At 52.4% G+C, this 26,241-nt stretch overlaps 2 protein-coding genes across 3 annotated transcripts; both read left to right on the plus strand.

Annotated features, from left to right (window-relative positions):
- Window positions 1-19,287: 19,287 nt before the first annotated feature.
- On the plus strand, window positions 19,288-20,881 carry LOC125511364 (24-methylenesterol C-methyltransferase 2). Its single transcript, XM_048676716.2, has one exon. It carries the CDS (start codon window positions 19,421-19,423, stop codon window positions 20,516-20,518), a length of 1,098 nt encoding a protein of 365 aa, XP_048532673.1. The 5' UTR covers window positions 19,288-19,420; the 3' UTR covers window positions 20,519-20,881.
- Window positions 20,882-21,035: 154 nt separating this feature from the next.
- Window positions 21,036-24,651, plus strand: LOC147973720 (uncharacterized). 2 transcript variants are annotated; one of them, XM_087522221.1, is made up of 2 exons: window positions 21,036-23,227; window positions 23,326-24,651. In XM_087522221.1, the coding sequence occupies exons 1-2, from the start codon at window positions 23,078-23,080 to the stop codon at window positions 23,932-23,934; spliced, it is 759 nt and encodes a 252-aa protein (XP_087378347.1). In that variant the 5' UTR covers window positions 21,036-23,077; the 3' UTR covers window positions 23,935-24,651. Both variants share the same exon structure in this region, with proteins under 2 accessions (XP_087378347.1, XP_087378348.1).
- Window positions 24,652-26,241: the final 1,590 nt, after the last annotated feature.

A 26,241-nucleotide genomic window follows, 5' to 3' on the forward strand; every position in this document is an offset into this window, starting at 1 on the left:
GTGATATGCATTACATCAAGGCTGTGAGGCACACGGTGGATCTTCCAGTACGGCAAGTCCCAGAAAACAGACCTCGTTTTCCATACCTTCAGCAGCGGCTCTGGCGCCTTCCGCTTCTTTCCCGGCTCTGGCGCCTTTTGCTTCTTTCCCGGCAGTGGGCAGTCTTTCCAATTTTTCAACAACTCGTCTATTTCCTCGCCGCTCCTCGTACGCGGGCGTCCTCGGGGTTCGGTTTCACCATCGAACAGATCCTTGCATTTTCTCCATGGGTCATCGTCGCGAAGCCACCTTCGATGTCCCATGAACACGGTTTTCGAAGACCCGGGATCTCTATCTAGCTGGCGATACGTTGTGTCATCCATGCACCTGACGCATCCAGAAAATCCATGGACCACCTGCCCCGCGACATATCCGTAACCGAGATAGTCGTGCACCATCGTGAGCAGCGCGGCTCTCATAGGGAAATATTCTTTCTCTGCAGCGTCCCACGTATTGGCTGGCGTTTTCCACAGCGTGTCAAGCTCCTCTTTCAGCAGCCCCAGATACAGATTGATGTCATTCCCTGGTTGTTTCGGTCCTTCAATTAGCATACTCATGTGAATGTACTTCCTCTTCATGCACAACCAGGGGGGAAGGTTGTACATCCACACAAACACAGGCCAGGTGCTATGTGTGCTTCTCTGGCTGCCAAACGGATTGACTCCATCGATACTCGCGCCCAGCACGATGTTCCTTGGATCGTTCCCAAATTCTGGGTCTTCGAAGTTCAACGCTTGCCACTAGCTCGCATCCTTAGGGTGACTCAGCATCTTGTCTTTTTATCTATCTCCGGATCATTTGCGTCATCTTCTTGCTTCTTCTCCTCCCTATCCGCGTGCCAACGCAGGAGCTTTGCTACCTTAGGGTCCGCGAAATACCGCTGCAGACGAGGAGTGATCGGAAAGTACCACACCACTTTTCGAGGAGCTTTCTTCCTCTTCTTGTATCGAGTGACGCCGCACACCGGACATATGGTAGACTCCGCGTGCTCGTCCCGATAAATGATGCAATTGTTCATGCACACATGGTATTTCACGTGCGGTAAATCTAGAGGACACACGATTTTCTTCGCCTCCTTCAAACTGGTCGGGCACTTGTTCCCCTTGGGAAGACGTTCGTGCCAGAATGACATGTTCTCGTCGAAGCATGCGTTGGTCATTTTGTGTTTTACCTTCATCTCCAGAGCCATGAGCGTTACTTTCAGGCGGGTATCCTCGGGCCTGCATCCTTCATACAATGGAGTAACCGCGTCTAACACAAGTTGATCCATCTTGGCTTTCTCTCGGGCGGCAGCTCTTGCGTTATCCGTCTGCTTGAGAAGCAGCTCTTGAATATGAGGGTCCTGCACCCAGCCCATCGATGGTCCAGCGTCGTCTGCTCCGCCGGCATCATCATCTTCATGATCATGCCTGTCGTCTGCTCCGGCATCTTCCTCATCATCATGTCCTGCATCTTCTACATGATGACTGTGTACAGCATCACCGTCGTGATCATCTCCTGGGGATTCTTCATCTTCTCGCCCGCCCGAGCCGCGGTGGTTGTCTTGCTGCCGTTCCTCATTTCTTGCCCGGCCCCCATGGACGACTTCGTAGTCATCTTCATCACCTTGCCACCGATAGCCATCCATGAAACCACGCAAGATCAGGTGGTCCCGCACCTGCCCGGATTCCGGGTCCGCAATAAGGCTCTTCATCTTGCATCTTCGACACGGACATCTTATCTCCGTCTCGTTCTTTTGAAGCATCTCGGCCTTCGCGGACCTCAAAAACCTATTCACGATGCCTTCGGTCATCGTGCGGACCATGGTCGCCTGCGGGGTAGAGCAAACGATATTTTAGAACCAAGAAAAAATTTGGCATGACTTTCCCTAAAAATAGGACCAAAAAGAATGCTTAATGCCAAAATTCTCGCCGAAACGGAAATGAATCAACATTCCGGCAAAATATTGGCAACTATCGCATTTCAAATACCGGTACACCTCCAAACACAAACACATATGCAACACCACAAACATATGCAACACCACGAACATACATAGATCTAGCTATGCCATAAAAAGTGCATGTGCACATTGTTGTAGGGAGAACAACATAAATATAGCTTCCCCCTTTACTTACCTATCAAAACAAGGTAATTTAACCACTTAAATTGAATGAATCTATGGTGGAAATGAGGTGAAAAAGAGGAGGCACCCGAGACAAGGAGGAGGTGGAGAGAATGAAGTGGGGAGAAAGTGAGTGTGGGTAGGAGAGGCTGTCCAAAATATCTTGTTGCTGCCCACTTACTAATGGCGCACCAACTCTAAATGCGCCATTAGTAATCCAGGTTACTAATGGCGCACCATCTGGTGGTGCGCCATTAGTAGTTTTGCAAAAAAAACATACTAATGGCGCACTGTTCAACAATGCGCCATTACTAGTTTAAACTAGTAATGGCGCACGGTCGAACAGTGCGCCATTAATAGTTTTGCAAAAAAAGGAATAAAAAATATAATAAAAAAAACAACATTAGTGGCGCACTTTCCGACATGTGCGCCACTACTAGTTACAACTAGTAATGGCGCACTGTGTCTGGATGCGCCATTAGTATGTTTGGACAGGCGCACTAGTTCAAAAAAATTGATACTAATGGCGCACCCTGGGCCAGGTGCGCCATTAGTAGTTTCAGCTCTAATGGCGTATCAGAAGGTGGTGCGCCATTAGTATATACTAATGGCGCACCGCTTGTCTGGTGCGCCATTAGTGTCAATCCCATCTATGGCCTTTTTCTGTAGTGCTAGAACGACCTACACACGAGGAATAAATAGGGGGACCGAGCATAGATGAGAAATGATACACAAGTCATAAAAAAGAAATGCACGTAATAGAATCAAAGTAAACCAGTGAGTGACCGAATTAGAGAGTGGTTGTACAACCCCTAGCACTGATTGTACTACTGTAGCGGTTGTACCTCTTAGGGGAGCGGGCGTTGATGAAGCTATGTACCTAGGGTAGGGTCATGGACCTGTCCTAACCACCCTACCCAAGGACATCTCTAGAAGAAATCATCTTTCAATCGACTTGAAGGTGTTCCACTCGACAGACTCGAATCCACTCGACCAAGAAGCGATCACTCGACCAAGATCCAACCACTCGACGACCAGGAGACCTAAAGTCACCCCGCACGCTAACGGTCGGTCATTAAATAGCTTTTATGGTCATCATAGCACTTTATTACTAGCGTTACCAGTAACGCCCTGCCTTAATGTACATTGAACCCTTCGTAACGTGGGCTGGCCGGGGTCCTGGCGCACTCTATATAAGCGACCCCCCTCCTCCGAGACAAGGGTTCGCGCCTCTGTAACTCATACTCACATAATCCAGTCAACCGCCTCCGGGCTCTGAGACGTAGGGTTTTTACTTCTTCCGAGAAGGGCCTGAACTCGTAAACCTTGCGTCCTTACAACTTCTCCATAGCTAAGATCTCGCCTCTCCATACTTACCCCCCTACATTACTGTCAGACTTAGAACCACGACAGTTGGCGCCCACCTTGGGGCCGGTGCTTTAGCGTTTTGTTGGAGGAGTTGCGATCTTTTCCGACCCGAATCATCATGGTTTTCAACAGAGTTTTGGTGGAGGGCCGTGAGATCCGTCTCGACGCGCTCACGTTCATCGCCGACGACTCCGCCTGGCTTCAGGAGGCTCCACTCGACGTGGACGCACTCCCTGTTCGCGGGGCAACGCACTTTAGCACGTGCGTCTGCGGCGTTCTCCTGCGGCAACCGTCGACCCCCTACCGGTCGGCTCCTGTGTTGTCCTCCCTCCCCATTTCCCGCCGACGCAAGCACTCCGGTCGGTCGAGACTCCAGCGGTGGGTGAGACACGCGGTGGCCCGTCAGACGGCCATCCCTCAAGTCACGGCGATCGAGCCCGACGAATCCCTCTACGGCCTGTTCGACCTGTCGACTGGCTCCGAAGAGACTGCATCCGAGTGCGATAGTAGCGATCCGGCGGCAGAGGTTCTGATGGTCGATGGACCACCTAGTCCCCCCGGTTTTACCCGCACCAACGGAGGCGCGGGAGGAGGCGACCCGTCGCGTCCCCATGAGGAGTATCTTCCCGAGCCTCTCACATCGCTGCAGAGAGAAGAACTTCGCCGCCGGAATATGGATGCGCTGCACACTCCTATCGTTGGAGAAACCCCCGAGGCTCGCGCCTTGGAGGATGCGCGCCTGGCAAACTTGGCCGAGCGCACTCAATTGGAGAACCTCCAGCGAGCACTCGACGAGCGGGCGCGGCAACGGGTTCCCGAATCCAGTCGACGTCAGCTCTTCCCGCCCCCGCAGGTATATCGGACTCCGATTCAGAATTTAGCAGCTGCGGCCCGTATAGCGGAGTCGATTCAGCCTTCCCAATCGGAGGCTGGCAGAGGCTTGCTGCAGATCAGAGTGTTACTCCGGGCAGCAGGAGATCAGAATTCCGCTGTTTCTGAGTCGCGAAACAGAATTCACAGCAGATTCGTTGCTGCGGACACAGTCCAGTCGGCTCACAGCCCGAGATAGCCCCCGAGGTGTGAGGGACGTGGAGACCGGCGTGACCGGTATGGGAACCATGACCAGTATGATCACCGAGTCGATCGCGACGGTCGACGTCGAGTGCCCACGCCTCCCCCGAGGAGCGGGTCGTATGTGCCCCGCCAGCAGGATGACAGGCGCCCTCATAGTGGTGGGCGAAGGATTCCAGTCGACCCTAGAGGGCCAGGCTTTGACGCGAGATCCATCCTCGTCCAAGGTCTGGTCGACAGGAACAGGGCTCACCGAGAAGGCCACGACAGAGATGCGCCTGCCAGCAGCAGAGTACATGTTTCGGGGCCAGAGTGCTTTAGTAGAGCCATCAAGGCTGCTGTGATTCCTCCCAATTTCTGGTTGGCGACTGGAGTCAGTAAGTTCATTGGCGAGTCCAAGCCCGATACTTGGCTAGAGGACTACCGAGTGGCTGTCCAGATTGGCGGCGGCAATGATGAAGTGGCCATGAAGCACCTGCCTCTCATGTTGGAGGGCTCGGCCGGAGCGTGGCTAAACCAGTTAGCACCCAGAGGCATTTACACTTGGGAAGATCTCTCCCGAGTGTTCGTCACCACATTTGAAGGCACATGCAAGCGACCGGCAGGACTGACGGAACTGCGGTCCTGTGTGCAAAAGCCGAATGAAACTTTGAGGGATTACATCCAGAGATGGATCACGTTACATCACTCGGTGGAGAATGTGCCTGATCACCAAGCAGTTTGTGCCTTCAAGGAAGGCGTCAAGTACAGAGAACTGAATTTGAAATTCGGTCGAACCGGAGATATGTCCCTGAATCGGATGATGGAGATTGCCACCAAGTACGCTAACGGCGAAGATGAGGACCGACTCAGGAGTGGCAAGCTCAAGTCAGTCGCCCAAGAAACCAGAGGCAATTCCAGTCAGAAATCGAAGCGGAAAGCCGAGCCAGCGGCTCCCGGGGAAGCCTTAGCTTTGGCCCAAGGAAAGTCTAAAGGGAAACCTAAAGGGCCTTGAAACCCCAAAAAGGTTAAAGACCAGGAGGGAAATGATGTGTTGGACTTACCGTGTCTCGTCCACATGAAGAAAGACGAAGAGGGTAATTTTATTTACCCAAAACATACCACTCGGCAGTGTCGACTCTTGATCCAGCAGTTCCAGGGCAAGCAGCCAAGGGTAAGGAAAAGGAGTCAGACAAGGTCGAAGACAAACATGACAGTGATGACGGATACCCTCAAGTCAATTCCACCCTGATGATTTTTGCTGATGTTGAGAGCAAAAGTCGACTGAAAGTTATTAACCGAGAGGTGAATATGGTCGCCCCGGCAACACCTAGTTACCTGAAATGGTCTCAGACTGCCATAACATTCGACCAGTCCGACCACCCAACGCACATCGCCACCCCTGGGAGGCAAGCTTTGGTGGTCGACCCAGTTGTTGAAGGCACTCGACTGACCAAAGTCCTGATGGATGGTGGCAGTGGTTTGAACATATTATACGCTGAGACGTTGAAGGGGATGGGCATTCCGATGTCCAGACTCAGTGCCAGCAACATGAGTTTCCATGGAGTCATTCCTGGGAAGAAGGCTGAATCACTCGGCCAGATTGCTCTTGATGTGGTCTTCAGTGATTCCAAGAATTACCGCAAAGAAAAATTGACATTTGAAGTTGTAGACTTCCAGAGTGCCTATCACGCTATTTTGGGCAGGCCGGCTTATGCACGCTTCATGGCCAGACCATGTTACGTGTATCTCAAATTGAAGATGCATGGCCCCAAAGGTGTGATCACCATTACGGGCAATCGTAAGAAAGTGGAAGAATGTTTTCAGAAGGGTTCGAAGATCGCCGACACACAGACGGCAGTGGTGGAGTTGCTCGAATACCAGAAGACTGCAGACCCGAGTGATCTGTTGCGAGCCAAGAAGCCCGCTACAGAGTCAGCTTTCTAGTCGACTGGCGACACGAAGACAGCTCACATCCACCCAACCGATCCCAGCGCCGCCCCGACTCATATCTCGACAACACTCGACTCCAAATAGGAAGAAGCGCTCATCCAGTTCCTCCGTGAGAACTGGGACATCTTCTCCTGGAAGCCTTCTGACATGCCAGGTGTTCCCAGGGAGCTGGCTGAGCATCGCCTGAGAGTCGACTCAAAAGTAAAACCTGTCAAGGAACATCTTCGATGGTCCGCCATCCAAAAGAGGAAAGCTATTGGCGAAGAGGTGGCTCGGCTCTTAGCAGCGGAGTTCATCCGAGAGATCTACCACTCCGAGTGGCTCGCCAACGTCGTCATGGTCCCCAAGAAGGACAAGTCACTTCGCATGTGCATTGACTTTAAACATATCAATCGGGCCTGCCCGAAAGATCATTTTCCTCTCCCCCGCATCGACCAGATAGTCGACTCGACTGCGGGATGTGAGCGACTGTCTTTCTTAGACGCTTATTCCGGGTACCATCAGATCCGTCTGTATGGACCTGACGAGATCAAGACAGCTTTCATCACTCCATTCGGGTGCTTCTGTTATGTTACCATGCCGTTCGGCCTCAAGAATGCCGGTGCCACATTCATGAGGATGATTCAGAAGTGTTTACTCACTCAAATCAGTCGGAACGTGGAAGCATACATGGATGATATTGTGGTCAAGTCATGGAAGGGTTCCGACCTACTGACTGACCTTGCAGAAACCTTCGCCAACCTCAGGAGGTATGATATCAAGCTTAATCCATCAAAGTGTACATTCGGAGTCCTTGGCGGAAAGTTATTGGGTTTTCTCGTTTCCGAACGGGGAATCGGCGCCAATCCAGAAAAAGTTGGCACTATACTCCGAATGAAAAGCCCTGTGCGAGTGCACGATGTCCAGAAGCTTACTGGTTGTTTGGCCGCCCTAAGTCGATTCATATCTCGTCTCGGTGAAAAGGCATTACCTCTTTACCGATTGATGAAGAAGCCTGACAAGTTTGAGTGGACTCCCAAAGCTGATGCAGCGTTTGCAGAGCTCAAAGCTCTGCTCTCCACCCAGCCGGTGCTTGCTGCCCCAATCAGCAAAGAGCCTTTGCTGCTTTACATTGCAGCCACAGGACAAGTCGTCAATACGGTACTTACGGTCGAGCGGGAAGAAGAAGGGAAAACCTTCAAAGTTCAGCGCCCAGTATATTATATTTCTGAAGTCTTGACCCCATCAAAGCAAAGATATCCTCACTATCAGAAGCTTGTATATGGGATTTATATGACCACCAAGAAAGTTGCTCACTACTTCTCCGATCATTCCATTACAGTCGTCAGCGACGCTCCATTATCAGAGATCCTACATAACAGGGACGCAACTGGTCGAGTGGCAAAATGGGCGATTGAACTCCTTCCCCTTGATATCAAGTTTGAGTCAAAGAAAGCTATCAAGTCCCAAGCAATCGCAGATTTCGTCGCCGAGTGGATTGAACAGCAGCTCCCGACTCAGATTCACTCAGAGCATTGGACTATGTTTTTCGACGGCTCCAAGATGTTGAGTGGTTCCGGTGCCGGAGTGGTGTTGGTCTCCCCCAGAGGAGATAAACTCGGATACGTTCTTCAAATCCATTTTGATTCCTCCAATAACGAGGCAGAATATGAAGCACTTTTATATGGGTTGCGCATGGCCATCTCACTCGGCGTCCGTCGCCTCATGGTCTATGGCGACTCAGATTTGGTGGTTAATCAGGTGATGAAGGAGTGGGATGTCAGAAGTCCAGCCATGACTGGTTATTGCAATGTAGTGAGAAAGCTGGAGAAGAAATTCGAGGGTTAGAGCTTCATCACATACCCCGACTGAAAAATCAAGCAGCTGATGATTTGGCAAAAATAGGTTCCAAAAGAGAAGCCATTCCTAGCAATGTGTTTTTGGAACACATCCACACACCACTAGTCCAGGAGGATCCCTTCACGGAAGAGGCCCCGCAGCCAAAAAGCGCCACGGATCCGATTGAAGTTGAAGTTCCAGCCGTGGTCGATCTGATAATGGAAGTGCTGGTTAACACTCCCGTCTGGACAGAACCGTACATCGCGTACATCCTAAGGAAAGAACTCCCAGAAGACGAGGAAGAGGCTCGGCAGATCGTCCGTCGATCCAAGGCCTTTACAGTCATAAAGGGACGGTTATATAGGGAAAGCGCGATTGGGGTCGGCCAGAAGTGTATCATGCCAGAAGAAGGTCAGATGATCCTTAACGATATCCACTCGGGGACCTATGGTCATCATGCATCCTCTCGGACCATTGTGGCTAAAGCATACCGAGCGGGGTTCTACTGGCCAAGGTCCAATGAGATGGCTAAAGAGATAGTCGACAAATGTGAAGGGTGTCAGTATTACTCCAATATGCCACACAAGCCCGCGTCAGCCCTGAAAACCATTCCACTCGTCTGGCCCTTTGTTGTTTGGGGGCTGGACATGGTTGGGCCACTAAGAACAGGCAGGAGCGGCTTCACTCATGTGCTGGTAGCAGTCGACAAGTTCACCAAATGGATTGAAGCCAAGCCTATCAAGAATCTCGATGCTTGCACCGCTATCAGTTTCATCAGAGAGTTGATATTCAGATATGGAGTTCCGCACAGTATCATCACGGACAATGGGTCAAACTTCGATTCAGACAAGTTTAGGGCCTTTTGTGCCTCTCAGGGCACTCGGGTCGACTATGCTTCGGTCGCTCACCCCCAGTCGAATGGACAAGCAGAAAGGGCAAATGGCCTAATTCTCAAAGGACTGAAACCCCGATTGATGCGCGATCTCAAGCACGCAGCAGGTGCATGGGTCGACGAGCTCCCATCAGTCCTCTGGGGACTGAGGAAAACCCCGAATCGATCGACCGGAAGAACCCCATTCTTTCTGGTCTACGGAGCCGAGGCAGTCTTACCAAGTGACCTGCTTCACAACGCTCCTAGAGTCGAGCTCTACTCAGAAGATGAAGCAGAACAAGCCCGGCAGGACGCAGTCGACCTCCTAGAAGAAGAAAGAGAAATGGCCCTGATCCGATCGACCATCTATCAGCAAGACTTGCGTCGATTCCATGCCAGAAACGTGAAGAACCGAGCCTTCCAAGAAGGAGACTTAGTCCTTCGAGTGGATCAGCAGAAACCACACAAGCTTGCTCCTACTTGGTAAGGCCCCTTCATAGTCACCAGAGTCCCCCACAATGGAGCATACCACCTCTACAATGTCGATCGCCATATTGATGAGCCACGAGCCTGGAATGCGGAGCTACTCCGCCCCTTTTATACTTGAATTCTCACTCGGACGAGATGTAATAAGAAAAACTCCTGTAGTTTATTTATCAAAGACAAGAGCGTTATAATTTTCCCAGTGATTATTATTGTTTTTGTTTGCGTAAGAAATCCCCCAGTGGGTGTCTTAGCTGCGAATCCGCTTCGCCTAAGTTGGTAAAAATCCTACCGAGTGAAGAGCAGTCCTCCCACTCGGGGGCTTAGCTGCAGTCTAGTACTCGCCTAAGTTCTCTCACTTGAGGACTTAGCTGCAGTCACGCACTCGCCTAAGTTTGTAAAAATCCTACCGAGTGGAGAGCAGTCCTCCCACTCGGAGGCTTAGCTGCAGTCCAGTACTCGCCTAAGTTCTCTCACTTGAGGACCTAGCTGCAGTCAGGCACTCACCTAAGTTTGTAAAAATCCTACCGAGTGGAGAGCAATCCTCCCACTCGGGGGCTTAGCTGCAGTCCAGTACTCGCCTAAGTTCTCTCAATTGAGGACTTAGCTGCAGTCAGGCACTCGCCTAAGTTTGTAAAAATCCTACCGAGTGGAGAGCAATCCTCCCACTCGGGGGCTTAGCTGCAGTCCAGTACTCGCCTAAGTTCCCTCACTTGAGGACTTAGCTGCAGTCAGGCACTCGCCTAAGTTTGTAAAAATCCTACCGAGTGGAGAGCAATCCTCCCACTCGGGGGCTTAGCTGCAGTCCAGTACTCGCCTAAGTTCTCTCACTTGAGGACTTAGCTGCAGTCAGGCACTCGCCTAAGTTTGTAAAAATCCTACCGAGTGGAGAGTAATCCTCCCACTCGGGGGCTTAGCTGCAGTCCAGTACTCGCCTAAGTTCCCTCACTTGAGGACTTAACTGCAGTCAGGCACTCGCCTAAGTTTGAAAAAATCCTACTGAGTGGAGAGCAATCCTCCCACTCGGAGGCTTAGCTACAGTCCAGTACTCGCCTAAGTTCTCTCACTTGAGGACTTAGCTGCAGTCAGGCACTCGCCTAAATTTGTAAAAATCCTACTGAGTGGAGAGCAATCCTCCCACTCGGGGGCTTAGCTGCAGTCCAGTACTCGCCTAAGTTCCCTCACTTGAGGACTTAGCTGCAGTCAGACACTCGCCTAAGTTTGAAAAAATCCTACCGAGTGGAGAGCAATCCTCCCACTCGGGGGCTTAGCTACAGTCCAGTACTCGCCTAAATTCTCTCACTTGAGGACTTAGCTGCAGTCAAGCACTCGCCTAAGTTTGAAAAAATCCTACCGAGTGGAGAGCAGTCCTCCCACTCGGGGGCTTAGCTGCAGTCCAGTACTCGCCTAAGTTCCCTCACTTGAGGACTTAGCTACAGTCAGACACTCGCTTAAGTTTGAAAAAATCCTACCGAGTGGAGAGCGATCCTCTCACTCGGGGGCTTAGCTGCAGTCCAGTACTCGCCTAAGTTCTCCCAAACACATCTCAATCTTCAAGGACGACGAGGGGCAGGTCGACTACCACCTTCTCCTGGAAGAGCTTCGCCACAAATACAATGTGCGCTCCGTCCCACTCTGCAGTAACAGGGTGTGGGTTGACCGCCACCTTCCCCTGGAGAGCTTCGCCACAAATACAATGTGCGCTCCGTCCCACTCTGCAGTAACAGGGTGTGGGTCGACCGCCACCTTCCCCTGGAGAGCTTCGCCACAAATACAATGTGCGCTCCGTCCCACTCTGCAGTAACAGGGTGTGGGTCAACCGCCGCCTTCCCCTGGAGAGCTTTGCCACAAACACAAGACATGAGTCGTCTGCTTCCCTCTCCTTCGGGGCCGTGCTCCGAATATAGAAAGTTGTCTCGAATGAGGAATGGTTTCACTCAGCAGGAGACTCATAAAGATATTCAACGGTAAACCAAGTTTAGATAAAATTCTGGATCCCGGATCGAGGTACTCAGGCACGCAGTCCGAAAAATTTTAATGGGTACAAAAACCACTCGGCATTCCGAGGAAAATTTAAGGTAGGACACAAGAGTTTGTTCACTCCGCGGGAGGAGGGCTGGCAGGCTCAATGAACTCGTCCAGGTCGACGCCATCAGCAATCCGAGTGGCAGCAGCTATGAAGGTCTCCATAAAAGTTTGAAAGTCGTGCTTCTGGGTGTTTGCGACCTTGATTGAGGCCAGCTTGTCTTGTCGCACCTCCTTGCAGTGGACACGAACCAAGGACAGAGCCACATCAGCGCCACAACGAGCAGAAGACTTCTTCCACTCCTGCACTCGGTCAGGGATTCCGTTAAGTCGAGCCATCAGAGACTCAAGATCGTTTTGGAGCGTAGCCTCTGGCCAGAGTGCCGGGTCGATCCGTGACATGGCGACCTTCAGTCGAGCCAAGTAGTCCACGGCACCGTCGATGCGAGATTCCAGTCGGAGCAGATTCATGGCAGCTTCATCTTTCACTGGAGAGTTGATTGGATCCAAACCTGGTTCGATCCTCCCAGTTTCTTCTTCAAAGTCCTGGCAAAACTCTGCATTCACGATCCAAGGATAAGTCAATCTTCATACACTGGGTCGACACAAAAAAAATCAGTCGGAACTAAATGTGCACCTTCAAGCTTGATATACAACTTCTTGGCAAGGCTCCTCAGGTAGCTCTCCAGATCGTCCCTCCTACGAGCGACGCCTTCCATCTTTTCGTTCAGGTTGAGGTTCTCCTTCTTCCAACGTGTGCACTCCCTGTTGGCTTCACTCAGAGCAGTCTTCAGCTTGGTATTCTCTTCTTCCAACTGGCCGACTGAAGCCAGCTTCTGTTCGGCCAGAGCGGTCCTGTCGTCAGCCTCCTTCTGGGAAGCAGACAAATCCTGATCCTTTTTCGCCAAAGCCTCTCTCAGTTTTTCTGCAAAGAAATGATGATTGATTCAGAAATAGCAGAAGGGTGCTCGAGCCTAAAACTGACTAGTCGACAGACTTGTCTTACCAGCGGCGCCGTCTCTGACCGTCTGCAGTTCTGTCCTGGCCAGCTCCAGGTCAAGTTTCAGTTGAATCTGCTGACTTTCCAAATCAGCGAAGCGAGCTCCGAGATCACAAGATTTCTGAAATCAAAGGGGAGAAATTATTCCACGGCAAAAAAACGACAAATACTAAGACTATAGTCGACTGCCCGCAGTCCACTCCACTCGACCGGCCCGCCGGAGTCGAGTTCAAAAAAAAGAGAGACAAAGTAGAACTCAGACCACAGTCGACTGCCAGCAGTCGACCGCGGTCTCGGGGACTACACCCAGTGGGTGCACTTTGTGTGCCCCCACCGGTTCTGATTCCACTCGACCGGATCGAGCGGAAGAAACAAACTACCAGTTCGGTTTTACTCGACAAAATACAAAGACTACGGTCGACCGCCAGTAGTCCGCCGTAGCCTCGGGGACTACACCCAGTGGGTGCACTCAGCGTGCCCCCACTAGTCCAAAAAAATCGATCGACACTACACCCAGTGGGTGCACTTAGCGTGCCCCCACTAGTCCAAAAAATTCAATCGACACACCCAGTGGGTGTACAGATGAAAAGATTTTCGGAAAGAATCTTCAGATAGCATACCCTAACAGAACAAGCGGCGACCAACTAACCTGAACATTGCTCTGGAGAGCCGAGCTGGCATCATAGGCGGCTTGGCTGGCGTCCCGCACCGTCTTCATCTTCTCCATCATAATGCCCGCCTGGCATATGGCTTCCCTAGCAGCATTCACCTCATCCTCCGGGACATGATGAGTTGCAAAAAGTGAAGGCGGGTCGACAGGGGCCTGAGCAGTCGAAGAAGAAGGCAAGGCACTTGACAGGGGCTCCGTGAAGGTAACAGAACCCCGATTGACGTCACCAGTGTCCTGAACGACTGGTTCCGCCCTCGGCGTCGACTGCAGCGCCTCACTTACAGGAGCTCGCCTACTCTTCCTCGTCAAAGACCTCTCGGGCTCTTCATCATCATCAGGGAGGTCAATAATGTTGGGAGCTGTACAAAGTTCAAATTGCCAAAATCACATCACCCAATGATGCACGATGCAGTTGAATTGACCAAAGAAAGATAGTATGGCAGAAATCATACCCGGATTAGAAGTGACCGCATCCTCCATCACCTCATCATCATCCCTGTAAGCTGAGGTCCCGAAAGTGGCAGTGCTAACAATTCCAAAGCTCGTCTAGTTAAAACAAGAAAAATAAACAGCGTCGAGTGAATACAAGGAGAAACACTCATGCGGAGGCGACAGGGATATCGATCTTGATCTTCGGCACCGCCTTCCGAGTCTTCGGTTCTGCAACTTTGGGGTGCTTTGGCGCATTCTCAGTCGTGGTTGGTGAAGAGATCCGAGGACGCTTCGAAGACTGACCAGCCTGAGCAGTCGCCTTGTCGCGGGCACTCGGCCGATCCTGGTCAAGCTTGGATCGCCTTTCTATGCGAGGAGGCGGCTCGACTTCTTCCTCATCACTCGAGTCGTCGCTTCCTCCATCCCCTTCACCATCGGAGGTCCACTCGCCACTTTCGCCACCACTCGCCTCGCCTTCCAAAGCTTGCTCTTGCTCCCCGTTGGGCATCGAATACATTTCAAGAATGGCCTGAAAGAAAGCAGGGAGAACAAAGTCAGTCGACGCAATACAGACAGCTGCGTGAGTGAATTCAGATTACAAGCAAAAACTCAGAATCAGACCTTCTCTGGTGCATGAGACCGGTCGAATGGAGGGACTCTCCTGGCTCCCCTGGGGTTGTCCTTGTTCCCGGTAATGCTCGACAGCCACTTCTCCAGCGTGTCGTCATCGACCTCCTCCGGGTGGATCCGAGTGGAGTCTTCTAGACCCGAATACATCCACATCGGGTGGTCTCGGGCTTGGAGAGGCTGGATGTGCCGCTGAAGGAAGACCTCCAAGAGATCCATACCAGTGACCCCGTCACGAATGAGCTGGACCACTCGGTTGACCAGCACCTTCACGTGCGCCTTCTCCTCCGGGAGCACCTTCAAAGGGGAGGGTTTTTCCACTGGTCCATGGTAAAGGGAGGGAGGCCAGTCGATTGCCCTGGCGTCGACTGGTCTTTGCAGTAGAACCAGGTCGACTGCCATCCGCGAACTGAATCGGGAAGAATCATGGCCAGAAAGGAGCTTTTTCCCCTCGTCTGGATGCCAAGACCCCCACACATCTGGATCACTTGGGTCCTCTCGTCACTCGGATTAGCCTTTTTCACTGTCTGAGAGCGACAAGTGAAAATATGCTTGAAAAGACCCCAGTGAGGTCGACAACCCAAGAAGTTCTCACACAAGGAAATGAACGCGGCAAGATAAACGATTGAGTTGGGGGTAAAATGGTGGAGTTGAACCCCAAAGAAGTTCAGAAACCCTCGGAAGAAAGGATGAGGGGGCAAGGAAAACCCACGGTCGACGTGGGTGGCAAGAAGAACGCGCTCACCCTCCCTGGGTTGCGGCTCAGATTCCTTCCCTGGAAGCCGCGCCGAGTCGTAGGGGATCAGCCCTCCCTCGGCCAGGTCGTCGAGGTCTTCTTGGGAGATCCTCGAGTGGATCCAGTCGCCCTGGATCCAACCCCTCGGCAGGCCAGTCCGCGAGAAAGATCCGCCCCGGCTCGTCGCCTTCCCCTTTGACCTCGCTGTCGCCTTCTTTGCCCGCTCCAGAGCCGCTGTCTTCTCCTTCACCATTGTCGCCGACGAGACGCGTGTGGCGCGGTGGCGCTGGAGCGAGAGCGAGCGCAGAGGAGAGGCGTGAGGAGGAGAAGAGATAATGGGGCGCACTGTTCGGGAACCCCAGTCCAACGCCTTATATGAGGCCGCTTCCGAGTGGCTGACAGGTAGGCCCAGATGGCTCTGTCAAATCCCGTAACGACGGCACGAGAGATACATGGCGAAAAAGGTGGCGCGGGGATCGAGGCGGCTCCGCTCTATCTCGTCCGATTACTGCGGCCTCCCCCGTCCCGCGCGCTTCCCAAAATTCGGATCCCACCAAATCCGCGGGCAGCAAATAACTTGCCAGACCAAAGATCTCCTCCGCACCGTCGCTCGGAGCCTTACAAGTAAAGAAACTCACTCAACGAAGAAATTAAGAATGGATCAAGGCGACTGAAAAGGAGGTTGCTGCCATCACTCGGGTCCGTTGATCTAGAGCAAGATATGCTCATGGCATGAAAAACGAGTCGGAGAGGTCCTCAACTCCTTCCCCACTCAAACCTCGATCCATTCGGGGGCTAATGATGAAGCTATGTACCTAGGGTAGGGTCATGGACCTGTCCTAACCGCCCTACCCAAGGACATCTCTAGAAGAAATCATCTTTCAATCGACTTGAAGGTGTTCCACTCGACAGACTCGAAGCCACTCGACCAAGAAGCGATCACTCGACCAAGATCCAACCACTCGACGACCAAGAGACCTAAAGTCACCCCGCACGCTGACGGTCGGTCATTAAATAGCTTTTATGGTCATCATAGCACTTTATTACTAGCGTTACCAGTAACGCCCTGCCTTAATGTACATTGAACCCTTCGTAACATGGGTTGGCTGGGGTCCTGGCGCACTATATAAGCCACCCCCCTCCTCCGAGACAAGAGTTCGCGCCTCTGTAACTCATACTCACATAATCCAGTCGACCGCCTCCGGGCTCCGAGACGTAGGGTTTTTACTTCTTCCGAGAAGGGCCTGAACTCGTAAACCTTGCGTCCTTACAACTTCTCCATAGCTAAGATCTCGCCTCTCCATACTTACCCCCCTACATTACTGTCAGACTTAGAACCACGACAGGCGTACAGCTGGCTGACATCGGCTCCACACGGGCCGAGGGTAGGCACAAGCACAAACTTTAATCTAATCTTCACAAAATTACTTTGCAACTACTATACACATGAGCCTGGCATGTAAGATGATCTTCACCACCAATAGTTAGCCAAAAACCAAAAATACATAGCAATGCCCTCACGAACAATGGATTCAAACACTAAAACCAAAAGAAAACAAATCGGGGGCATTACTGGCATCCATTGGAGAAGATCTGGGAGGAGGACAGATCCACATAGCCGATCCGGTGAACGACTAGAAGAATTGGGGCGCCGAACGGCTCGTGAAGCAGCTGCGGCAGCGACACAGAGGCTAGGGTTATACACTGGTGTGGGACGAATGAGGCGAAAATATAACTCCTCGTCCCATGCCCACTTATATAGCCCTGAGACCAGAGCGATTGTCCCACTCTTGGTACAACCAGCGGTAGTGAGGGCGGTACTTCTGCTCGCCTGGGGTAGGAGCGGTAGTACCACACACACTACAACGGTTGTAGCGCCCAACGTTATAGCCCACCAGGTGGTCGGTTGAACCACCCACCTGAGCGGTTGTACCGCTTGCCACGGAAATCGCTACTATATGCAATTTTGGAATTTGGGACTTGTGCGTAAAGATATTTAGAGGGTTTTTAGATGAGTAATGGCATGGGATGGAGATAAAGTCACTGAAATAGGGTAGTATACATTCAAATGGTGGAAGATGCAAAGACAAAAACCAACTTTGGAGTGTTCTCCCACATATTTAGCATATAGGTAACCTTAAAGTTTAATATGTCAAAATGAAAATCCAATAACTCCAACTTTCCAAAGGAAGGGCGGCGGCCGAAGCCACCATGTTTGAGCATTTCACTTGGGCAACGAAGATGTATCTTGAGCCCAATGATCAAATCTTTTAATTGAAGCACATTTGTCACCAAAATGACGATAGTGAATTTATTTTTCATTTATCCATATTCCATAATAAGAAGAGTGTAAGTTCATGGAAAGAACAACACTCCCACTATGTTAAACCGCTCAGCAATTTTTCCTCCTTGACGTCGGAGTGCTTGACACATGCGTCCTCCTCCTTCGCCAAGAGGTCATCGAACCTCCCTGACATCTTGGCTGCCTCCCCTTCTCTCTTTTCCTTCTCCTCCTCCCACTTGTTTCACTGGAACCCTCTTTTAACCTTCTTAGGGTCGATTGGATCACCTGCTTCTTCATTGATGTTGATGATGGCGGTCTTGACGTTGTTGGCAATGAATAAATTCCAATTGGGTTACCCACTCAACTTCAACCAACAACGCATGACGATGAAGTTCCTCTTCTCCCTTTCAAGAACAAGTTGCACGCACATGAAGGCTACAAAGAAAGTTGAGAAGGGAGGAGGGTGAGCGGCGGGATGATAGAGGAGATAGTTGAGAGCGGGGGGGGGGGGGGGGGGGGAGGGTCTCGCAGAAGCACTGCGGTCAGCTCTAAATGTGCGGGCTTCGCCTCAGTTCGGGTGGGCCAGGATGTCGGAGTCCAATGTGGCTAGTGTCCGGACTGCCACAAAGCCTCTCTAATTTACTTTTGATTTGCCAAAAATGAACACCCGGACCGGTCTACGGACAAATACGAGACATTTTTGAATGGCTTGCGACGTCCGGACAGATCGGTCCGGACGCTTGCGTGGCGTTGGAGATGGACTAACCATGCTTGTATCTTGGAAGTCCCGTGAATCAAAGAAGGTCCAAAGATGCGCTCACAAAGCTCAAAATAAACTTTCAATCCACTTTATGAATAAAACACCAACCGAGTCTGTACAAACACCTCGCAAGGCTAGTGACATTTTCCCGGAAAATGTGGCGAACAGCTCATGAAGAAAAAAAAACTATAGCTCGCACGTGTGCTAACATGAATGACCGTATCGTGCGAGCATCGTGAGGTAACATGGTTTCTATATCGATCGAGCCAGCGGGCACGCCGTTAAAACCAATGCCACACGATGAATCGACGTCGCATCAGGCTGGAGTCCGACCGATCACATCATCTCCTCCTATCTTCCCAGCGAAAAATGCCGATCCACCGAACCAAATCAAATCTGAGTGCTGGCTGCCTGTTTTTTCTTCCTTTTTTTGAATGCTGGCTGGCTCTCTTTTTCTCCCCCGTTCCTAAATATTTATATTTTTAAAAATTTTAAATGGACTATCACATATGGATGTATACAAACATACTTTCTCCGTTCGAAAATACTTGTCGGAGAAATAAATAAAAAAGAATGTAGCTAGAACTAATATATGTCTAGATATATCTATTTCTCCGACAAGTATTTCCGAACAAAAAGAGTATTTTAAAGTGTATATTCATTCATTTTGCTTGGTATGTAGTCATTTGTTAAAATCTAAACAAATATTTACAAACGGAGAGCATCGAAAGTAACTAAAAAATGGCGGCAGCAGATACGAATACTGGCAGCGCAGTGGCAGGAAAAAGAAATGGCCGTACACGTCACCACACACATGGCGGTACGGCAGATTCTCACTGGCTCCGGCTGGCTGGCGTCCCTTCCTTCATCCCAATCTCACCCACGCACGGTGTCAGACCGCCAGCGCTCCTCCCTACATCGTGCCAAAAACCATCTGGCAGGAGGAGCCAGCGGTGGACCCCACCACCACCCCGCCTCCACCATCTCGCCAGAAAAATCAGCCTAAACCCCACAGCAAAGCCCCGAGCGCCGTCGGATCAGATCCCACTCCACCACCACGCACCACCACGCTCCTGCCGGCCTCCGCTCCTTATATTCCGCGGCCGGCCGGATCCCCTGCCCATTTTCCGTCTCCCCCCTCTGTCCTCTCCTCCCTCCTCGAGCTGAGCTGAGCTCGCGCTCGCGGGGAGCGAACGAACCATGGAGCCGGCGACGATGGCGTGGACGGCGGGGCTGGTGGGCGCCGGCCTGGTCTACTGGTTTGTGTGGGTGATGGGCGCGGCGGAGGTGAAGGGGAAGCGGGCGGTGGATCTCAAGATGGGATCCATCACGCGGGACAAGGTGCAGGACAAGTACACGCAGTACTGGTCCTTCTTCCGCCGCCCCAAGGAGACGGCCACCACGCAGGCCTCCGCCGACAAGGTGCCCGCCTTCGTCGACACCTTCTACAACCTCGTCACCGACATCTACGAGTGGGGCTGGGGCCAGTCCTTCCACTTCTCGCCCTCGCTCCCCGGCCGCTCCCACCGCGACGCCACCCGCGTCCACGAGGAGCGCGTCGCCGACCTGCTGGGGGCCAAGCCGGGCCACCGCGTGCTCGACGTCGGCTGCGGCGTCGGCGGGCCCATGCGCGCCATCGCGGCGCACTCCGGCGCCCGCGTCGTCGGCATCACCATCAACGAGTACCAGGTGAACCGCGCCCGCGCGCACAACCGCAAGGCCGGGCTGGACGCGCAGTGCGAGGTGGTGTGCGGCAACTTCATGGCCATGCCCTTCGACGACGCCTCCTTCGACGGCGCCTACTCCATCGAGGCCACCTGCCACGCGCCCAGGCTGCAGGACGTGTACGGCGAGGTGTACCGCGTGCTCATGCCGGGGCGGCTCTACGTGTCCTACGAGTGGGTGACCACGCCGCTGTACCGCGCCGACGACCCGGCGCACGTGGAGGCCATCCACGGCATCGAGCGCGGCGACGCGCTCCCGGGGCTGCGCCGGCAGGACGAGATCGCGTCGATCGCGCAGGAGGTCGGGTTCGAGGTGGTGCAGGAGCTGGACCTGGCCCTCCCACCCTCGCTGCCATGGTGGACGCGGCTCAAGATGGGGCGCCTCGCCTACTGGCGCAACTCGCTGGTGGTGCGCGTGCTCACCCTGCTCCGGATCGCGCCCAAGGGCGTGGTGGAGGTGCACGAGATGCTGTACGAGACCGCGCAGCACCTCACCCTCGGCGGCGAGACCGGCATCTTCTCGCCGATGCACATGGTGGTCCTCCGCAAGCCCGTCGCCGACGCCGCCGAATAGAGCGAGCGATCAAACAAGAAGTAATTTCAATCAATTTCTCATCAGAGGTAAGAAAAACCGGGAGGGAGGACAGGCTTATTATTAGCTAATGGAGCACTACTAGTACAATTGATTTGGTGTTGTAGCCGAGAGAGGAGAGAATAGGAGCGGCCGATGATGCTTACTGTTTGTTGGTGGTAGCTTTCGTTTTCGTTTCGATTTTTGGGTGGAGTTGGGCTGCATGCAGGCTGGATTCAGATTTGTTTCTGCTTTGATCCGTGGATTGGATAGATCTTCCTTTTCTTCTATGTATCGTCAGCTATATTTTGTCCTAAAACTCAGATGGAGTCTCGTGTTGCACACTGAAATTGTGCAGGAAATCAATCACTCTGTTTCGGTTCCCGTCCGTGTGTTTGGCGGTAAGAAACGGACAAACATTCCCGCGTTCCCCGTTCACTGCGGCTACTCTACCTTATCTTTCTCACCGGCCTCCACGTACGCGGCCAGAGGAAGCTCCAAAGGTTCACGAACTCCGAGCTGTAGCGCGTGGGGGCACTCGGGTGTCCCAATGGCAGGTGGAGCCGTGAGATCGGATCTCGTGGCATAGAGAACTGTGGGTGGTAGGTTGTGGTCGGGGCATCGATCGGTGCAACACAGCACGTGAGCCCGGTCACGGAGGTCGACGCGCCATGTTTCGCCCGCCCGCCCGCCCGCCACCGCTTTCCTTTGTTTTGTTTTGTCCGGAAGAAAGCTGGCTGCCACCTGCGTGCCTGTCCTTTGCTTTTCTGCGTGGCCGCCGGCCCGTCCGTGGCCCCTCGCCAGAGGCCGCCACAAGTCAGTCTCTCTGGTGGCAGTGGCAGCGGGGAATCGTGTCGAAAATATCCGGTGGAGCATGTCGATGGCAGGTGGGGTCGTTCGTGTCAGTCGGCGTGCGCTGGGGGGCCTCTGCCGGTGACAGGACCAGTCTGTCCATGCGCTGGCACGCAGAGGACGACGTGGAACTTTCGGCTTTGTTGTGTAGCAACTTTCAGATAGGTTTGGAATTTACGATTTCCCCATTTTTTGCATGTAGTACGTTGCAAATTACTACTTCCAGACGATATACGGATTAAAAACTCTCGCAGGTTCACCATATTGCTAGCTGTAGCCTCCAAACCAGTTTATACTAGCACGCTTCATATTCTAACTTTAGGCTAACTCCACTGTGCGACCCTATCCTGTCAGCTCTCGTCTGTTTGGGATAAAAGGAACAAACGAGACGGTCCAGTGTGCGGGTGCAAACGGACTTTTGTCCACTTTGTGTCCGCTTTCGACCCATCCCTGTGTCGTTTTTGGGATGAAACGGACAGCGCGCGGACGGACGGGACGCGCACGCTTGTTCTCCCCTAGCCCGCCTGTCGGTGTGAGAAACCAAAACCCTCCACGCCCATTTGGCGTCATTTCCCCCAAACCCTCTCACGTCCCTCCCGCCGCCCCCTTTCTCCCTCGTCCATGGCGGACGCTCCGCCGAGTTCCGGCGGCCTGGCCGTCGACCCGCCCGCAAAGGTGAAGAAGAAGGCACCAAGGAAGCCGCGGTCGGAGTGCACGCCGGAGGAGATCGCTAAGTTGAACGCGGAATCGGCGAAGAGGAGGAAACAGAGAGCGGTCGTCAAGGTCAATGCCGCCGCGGCCAAGTTTGCCGCCCAGCGCGAGGAGCTGGAGGCCGTGCGGCGCAAGGCCTCTGCCGACGAGAAGGAGGACCTCCTCAACAAAGCGCACGCCATCCTCATGCTTGGCATGGGCCGTCCGGCCGGGTTCCCTACAGCGGCCGCCGGCCCTGCGAGCACAGGCTCGTCGGTCGCGCGGCCTCCGCACTGCCAGTCGCCGACGTCGCGGACCGCGCCCATGTCGCCCGGCTTTACTCCGTCAAGGCACGACGGCCAGACCCGTTTCTCGGGGTCGCCGGACGTGGGCTTGTTCGCGCTGTCCACACCGCGTCACGCGGTCATCATCAACCTCAACGTCACGCCTGGGTCCAACAATGGCGGCCAGGCGTCCGTCGAGATGCAAAGAAAGCAAGCACGGGCACCGTTCACGGGCACCATGCCGGCCTCCCGCGTCTTGTTTGACGGAATGCCAACACCAACGCCAACGGTCGACGACCCCTTCTACAACCAGTACAGTACATTGAGGACATGATCTTCGAGGGTGGGCATGGCCGTGCCTACGACCCCGAGGAGACCCAAAGTCATGATGGCCGCGCCTAGTACGTGCCCGATGAAGAGGCCGACGACCATGCTGACTACGACCATGGTGACTCGTGGCATGAAGACGATGACATCTATGTCGAAGGTGACGGTGATGAAGAAGAAGGCAATGACGTTGATATTAGTGGCGAGCCATTGTTCATCGACGAGCTCACCCAAAGAGCGGAAGCACAAAAGAAGAGGAAGAGCATTCGCACGGGTTCATACACACAAGATGAGGACAAGTTGATTTGCCAAGCTTGGATGGAGATTATCCAAGATCCGAGGACCGGCGCGCAACAAAAGAGCATTGTTTTTTTGGACAAGAGTCCACAAAACATTGCATGAAAGGAAGATGTTTGAGCCCTACCAATTTACAAGCAACCGTGGCATCGACTCGATTCAAAAGAGATGGTTGTTCATCCAACAAGAGTGCAACAAGTATTGGGCCGCATTTGAGAGCATTGAAGCACGACCCGTGAGTGGTCTCGGCGTTGGGGACATGGTATGCTCTCCTCTTCCTAGCCCTTTCCTTGCTACGGCCATGACACTCCGGCCGTGTATATGTTTGCATGTTCACTTGTTGTTGATCATGTGATTTAGGCATTTCAATCTTTGGAGGCATTCAAGACCCGGCACAATAACAAGCCATTCACTCTTACGCATTGTTGGACGATCATCAACAATTGTCCTAAGTTCAAGGACCAATACCGTGAACTACAAAGGAAGACAGGACTAAAGACGGCCAAGTATGCCGGAGGTGGAGATGGCGAGGCCTTGAAGAGGCCGAGGGGCAAGACCAACTCCAAGGTTGATGACATACGTGATGCCTCATCCATGGCATTGCATGACACTTTGCATGGCATGATGTCCCAAAAGGATGTGAGAGACGAGAAGAAGCGGCAAAGTAAGGAGGAGCAAATGAAGCAATACCTAGACCTTCAAACAAAGAAGCTTGAGATGAAGGAGGTGGCCAAGAGGAGGAAGATCGACATGAAGGAGGCGGCCCGGCAAAGGCAGCTCGACATCGAGGCCGACAACGTCAAGGCCAGGCAGAGGCAGCTCGACATCGAGGCCACGAACGCCGCCACCAAAGCGAAGGAGGTGGCCCTTGCGATTATGAGCGTGGACTTGTTGAAGATGAGCGACAAGACGAGGGCCTGGTTCGAGGCTAAGCAGAAGGAGATGCTCGAAGCCGAAGGCCTGAACTAGGTCGTCCGATCGGCCGTGGCCGTTCTTTCTGCAGGTCGGCAATGGGTGCTGCCCGCTTGCTGGGCCACTGGCTGTGTGCCGGCGAGAAAACATTCATTTTGGTGGCTGGCTGTGTTGCCGGCCGCTGGCTACGTTGCCGGTGAGGACAACTATTCATTTTGGAGGCTGGCTGTGTTGCCGGCCGCTGGCTGATGCCGGCGATTGACGTGTAGGCCGCTGGCCTGAACTAGGGCTTGACATTTGAAATGGTTTTTTTTATATTTTAAATAGACACGGATAGAATAAGACAAATGGATGCGGCTGCGCGCTGGGTGTATGGCCACCGCATCTCAGGACATGCCCATACACATCCTAAATTTCATCCCAAACGGATGAAATCCGGACAAAGCGGACGTCCGTTTGAGGTCGTGCGGTGGAGTTGGCCTTAGACCGTAATAACGGACCAACGCGTACATGTCCTTCGGCATTTAATAAAGCATGTCCGGGCAGCATAGAACAGTGAACTACGTTGACTGGGTGGGAGACTTCAGCACGTCGTCTTCATGGCCAATTTACAGAACACTGAATATAGGTGCAAGTGGTACGTGGGTGGTTGTTTGTTACCATGGTAGAAATTGCGTGTATGGATTGAAAAAAACACGACAATATTTCACTGGAATTAGCCGTGAGCACCAACGGCCAGTATACATGGAGGTTAGGCATACAATGGCGCGTCTAGTGGAGGGAGGAAATATTTTGTTACAATTAGTGAAGGGGACAAACCATGGGATTAACATAAATGTTAGGGTGACATGTTCACAAGAACGAAACAACCACCTCATATGACAACGATTGTGCTTTTTAAGGCTGGTCGTAATGGGGAGTATCATATAGTAGTATCATGCATATGATACTACCTCCCTAATGCATAATATCATATACTAGTATCATGTAATACTTTATTTATTGCCATGCATGACATAAAGTAGCATAATATTTATTATGATATAGTATCACGATATGATACTTAACCATCTTTTTTTTCATTTAATGCTATGACACATCATCAAAATTACCTAATTGGCATGCATGATACTAGTTATGATACTACCATTACAACCAGCCTAAAAAGAAAAGATCACATAGTGGTTGGAAACGGCTAGTCCTCCGTACATAGGCGGAAGAAGGAGAGGACGCGAATTTAAGTGCAACGTGTAGTTGGAGAGGACGTGCATTTAAGTGCAACGGCTTTTTCTGCGGCGGGTACATAGCGTGTGCACCATTCTTTTTCTATACAGCATAGAGAAAAAGTGAACACGATACTGGAAAGCATGGAATATAGTGCCACTATTTTAGTGGGCTCGGATCCCATGCATCTGGATGAGCAGGATTTTGATGGGTGTAGTCGACGTGTGCTCCTATGCAATTTCGTCAAATGTTATGTCAAGTTTAACAACGAAACACCTTCATCCTCCCATTAATTACAAAACAGTAAAACTGAGCTACCTACGCCCTTCCACAGCGACTTGGCGTTGCTCTACTGTCCGATCAGATGGCCCTGATCCTCCGAACGTCCTTCACTCCTCGTCGGCCCGTCACAACGCATTTACCAGCCGACCCAACATAACTGGGCCGCTGCTCCGCTAACCTACCTGGGCGCTTTGTCGTTAATCGGGCTTTTTAGCGGGCCTTCCCCTCAACGCTGCATCTTCTTCGCAAGGCGTTGAGATTTTCCATCGAAGCGTCTCCGCCCCATGCGGCCGGGCGTCTCCTCCCCGTTCGACTGTATCTCCCCTTTGGCCTCCCTTCAGGTAACCTTACCGACGATGCAGATCGGTGCCGTGGTAGAGGGTCGATGATGGAAGAGAAAGATGTGAAAGTGGAGCCCCTAGGGAGATCGAGAAGGAAGAAAGGAGCCATGGACCCATAGTACCAGCGACCGCTGCTCCAAGAAGCAACCGAAAATGGTCCTCCTCCTTCGAGGACTCGTGTCCACTCTGCCCCAATCTCCTGCTCCTCTCCCATTTTTTTCCCGCCAACCTCAAATGGGCAATGGTTGCTTCTCGTTTCTCTCGCATCATCTCGTTTATAGATGTCGATTTCGTTTATAATATGCTGCATTTGGGGAACTGCGTGGCGTCTCAAGGTCCGGGGCGCATCCAAACAACTGGGCTACCTTGGTTTTTATGACATTGCCACGTAGGTGTACCTCGCTATGGCCTATGGGACAATGTTCATTGATCATCATATCCTACTCCAGGAAGGTCCAGGTTGTCGATTTTTCTAAAGACCCAACAACCTCTGGCTTCACTGTATTAAGCAGGGGTA

This window comes from Triticum urartu, chromosome 5A (genome assembly GCF_056163025.1).
Source record: "Triticum urartu cultivar PI428250 chromosome 5A, HENAU_Tu73, whole genome shotgun sequence".
Classification (NCBI taxonomy): domain Eukaryota; kingdom Viridiplantae; phylum Streptophyta; class Magnoliopsida; order Poales; family Poaceae; genus Triticum; species Triticum urartu.

Excerpts from the sequence above, each read along its gene's own strand:
- LOC125511364 (XM_048676716.2), top strand. The coding sequence starts at position 19,421 with ATGGAGCCGGCGACGATGGCGTGGACGGCGGGGCTGGTGGGCGCCGGC.
- LOC147973720 (XM_087522221.1), top strand. The coding sequence starts at position 23,078 with ATGTTTGAGCCCTACCAATTTACAAGCAACCGTGGCATCGACTCGATT. Across the intron at positions 23,228-23,325 it reads GTCTCGGCGTTGGGGACATG|GCATTTCAATCTTTGGAGGC; the intron begins GTATGCTCTCCT and ends CATGTGATTTAG.